The sequence below is a fragment of the Microplitis mediator genome, chromosome 7, assembly GCF_029852145.1.
Source record: "Microplitis mediator isolate UGA2020A chromosome 7, iyMicMedi2.1, whole genome shotgun sequence".
NCBI lineage: Eukaryota > Metazoa > Arthropoda > Insecta > Hymenoptera > Braconidae > Microplitis > Microplitis mediator.
Genome location: NC_079975.1, coordinates 12,663,319 through 12,666,086, shown reverse-complemented (window position 1 = coordinate 12,666,086; position 2,768 = coordinate 12,663,319). Strand labels below are relative to the sequence as shown.

General features: G+C 35.1%; 1 protein-coding gene across 1 annotated transcript; it reads right to left on the bottom strand.

Moving 5' to 3' along the window:
* Positions 1–688: 688 nt before the first annotated feature.
* LOC130671245 (uncharacterized) lies at positions 689–2,471 on the bottom strand. Its single transcript, XM_057475017.1, has 2 exons — positions 1,902–2,471; positions 689–1,605 (listed from the first exon to the last, which is right to left on the bottom strand). Exons 1-2 carry the CDS (start codon positions 2,056–2,058, stop codon positions 689–691), a joined length of 1,074 nt encoding a protein of 357 aa, XP_057331000.1. The 5' UTR covers positions 2,059–2,471.
* Between the last annotated feature and the right edge of the window lie 297 nt (positions 2,472–2,768).

The following is a 2,768-nucleotide window of genomic DNA, read 5'->3' as shown; positions in this document are numbered from 1 at the left end:
CCTAATTTTTCCAACGACTTGATGATATTTTTTACATTACTGCTGCAAGATTCGTATGAACTGCAAATGCATAAAAGATCGTCTAAGTATATCACCGATAACCAGCCTTTTGAGCGCAAAATATTGACTACTGGTTTCATTATTTTTGTAAAAATGTACGGACTAGTCGATAAGCCAAATGGAAGACAAGTAAACTGATATAAGATATTATTAAATCTGAATCTTAAATATTTTCTATCACGTTCATTGACTGGTACTAGAAAATATGCGTCTTTTAAATCTAAGGTCGCCATGTATGAACCCTGTGATATTAAATTTTTTACTGTCCTGAGGTCTTCCATTTTAAAATGTGTCGTTTCGATAAACTCATTCAACCTGCTTAAATTTAATATAAGTCTATTAGATTTGTCTGGCTTTGCAACTAGGAAGTAGGATGATACAAATTGGCCCTCACAAGCTACACATTTTTCGATTGCTCTTTTTGATAAAAGATTGGAAACCTCTTGGTTAATTTTTTCAAGTTCGTCTGAGGACCAGTTGGGTATACTTGGTTCTCGAAATTGAACTGGTTTGGACTTAAAAGTTAGATCATACCCTCTCAAACAATTGAGAATAAACTTATCACTTGTGATCGTTTTCCATTCTTCTACAAAATGTCGTAGCCTACCTGCGATGAAACTTACTTTTTCTACTTCTTCGACGTCGATCGACTTGACGTTTGCGTCGTCGAGCGACTTGAACTCTGAGATGGTCTTGTCTGAAATGGTCTCGATTTGTATTTCACGTTCGTGAACTGCCGTTTTGGGTAATAGCCCACCTGTCTGGCTTTCCCAGGTGGGCCTCTCCAATTTACCTGACTAGTTGTCTTCTTAGCTGTTGGTTTTTCCGGGGCTTTAAGTGATGTAGACGCTTTTTTAATATTTTTAGCGTCTTTCACCTGATCAGTTAGCTTTTGACCATAAAGCCATTCATCAGAAACTGTCGCTTCTAACGTCGACTTGATATCTTTATCGAGATTAGGAGTAATAAATGATTTTCGTGCAGTTGAATGTTGATGAAAAACATCTGCCATAATTTTTCCTGCATCCCAGATGCATTTCATAAGTTGCACCTGATCTACACCATCCTCAGGGTTTTCCATCAGCATTGATATTGCTGAACCAAGAGATACAAGAGCTGTACCTACGCAGTTCTGGGTGTCAGCAAAATGTTGATCTCTCTTTTTTGCAACTTCTGACAAATGGGTGATTACCTCCAAATTAACCTTTGGTGCTTCTGTTCGAAAATTATCTACTCGAGAATATTTTTTGAGTAGTTCCTTTCGAGCTTCATCTGTTAGGCCTTTAGCCATCCAATTTGTCCACTGTTTCTCGATGGTATCATCGACTTTTGTCGTCGGACCTGTAGGTGAGAGTTCCTCTCCCATCAGCTCGAGGAACTCTTTGTTCCAGTCTGAGGACTCATCATCTGCTTCCTGGGCATTATTTTTTGTGGTCACAAGGCCCTCGACCTCGAAATCATCTGTTTGTTTTTCAGGAGTTTTAGACCCTTCAGAATTTTTATTAAATTCTTCTGGTGAATTTTCCTTATTAGCATCATCTACATCTGTAAGCAAAAATAAGGTATATATATATTTATATATACATAAATATATATCCACAACATCTGTATAGAACCTATTTGCTTTTTGCTTTTTTTTTTTTTTTTTTTTTTTTTTCGAGTTAGTTCTTATTGAACTTTACTCTCATATGACAATAAATGTCTTTTAGTAACTATGCTTGTTATTCGTATGGAAATCACAAGCTTATTGTGTTCGTGTGGAACTGGGAATGCTCGTATGGAGTTACCCAAATATGTAATGTTCGTATGGAACAAACACATTAAGTAATTTAATTCCTTACCTGCAGGCTGAATTTCATGGCTTTGGCTCTGAATGAATTCTTTTACACAGTTTGTGAGGTTATCAATCTGGTCCTGCATTGCTTTTAATCTTTTACTAGTTTTACGATCGTCCCGATCTCTCTCCCTAGATCGTGAACGAGACCTCTTCTTACCCATTGTGAAGAAGAGCAAGCAATAAAATTTAAATTCCAATTAATATTATTTAAATGATATTATTAGTTTGATAAATCTCTCTAAGCGTCTAAAGCTGTTGGCACAACAAAACAATATGACGACCGATAGAGGCGCGCGAGAGCAACTGACCCAGGCGGGCGGTAATAAATTTGAATTCAAATCTCTAAAAGTTGTGAAGTTTAAGCATACTTGACAGTACTACATGTTATCTATCATCGAGAACGAGACGCGTTGTATAATATTATATTAACTACTATTATGTGACTTTCATTATACATTTAGTAATACGTAGTAAAAATAATTCACTTATTAATTTTCATTAATATTTCTTACTAAAATAAATCAAATATTGAATATATAAAATATTTTCGAGACCCGTTTTCTCCTTGTGCTTGAATTTATAATTCATGTTGAAAATAATTGGATTCTTGACTATTATACATATTATATTTACATAAATTAAAATTGACAATATCTGTATTCGTAATCTTACAAAGCTTGATATTACAAACTCTGTCACCCAGTGTGCTTTTGAAGTCACCAGTTTGCTTGTACGTTCTTTTTGTATCTTTCCATCTCACTTCTTCCTAGTCGACTGTAGAATGAAACTCACGGCTGAGTAGTTTCTCATAAATTAATAAGATCACGGGCCATTTATGATGTTTATTAGATTTAGTTAAGACATCTATTAT

Coding starts and splice junctions, on each gene's coding strand:
- LOC130671245 (XM_057475017.1), bottom strand. CDS start 2,058: ATGGGTAAGAAGAGGTCTCGTTCACGATCTAGGGAGAGAGATCGGGAC. Junction 1,606..1,901: donor CCATGAAATTCAGCCTGCAG/GTAAGGAATTAA, acceptor TTTTGCTTACAG/ATGTAGATGATGCTAATAAG.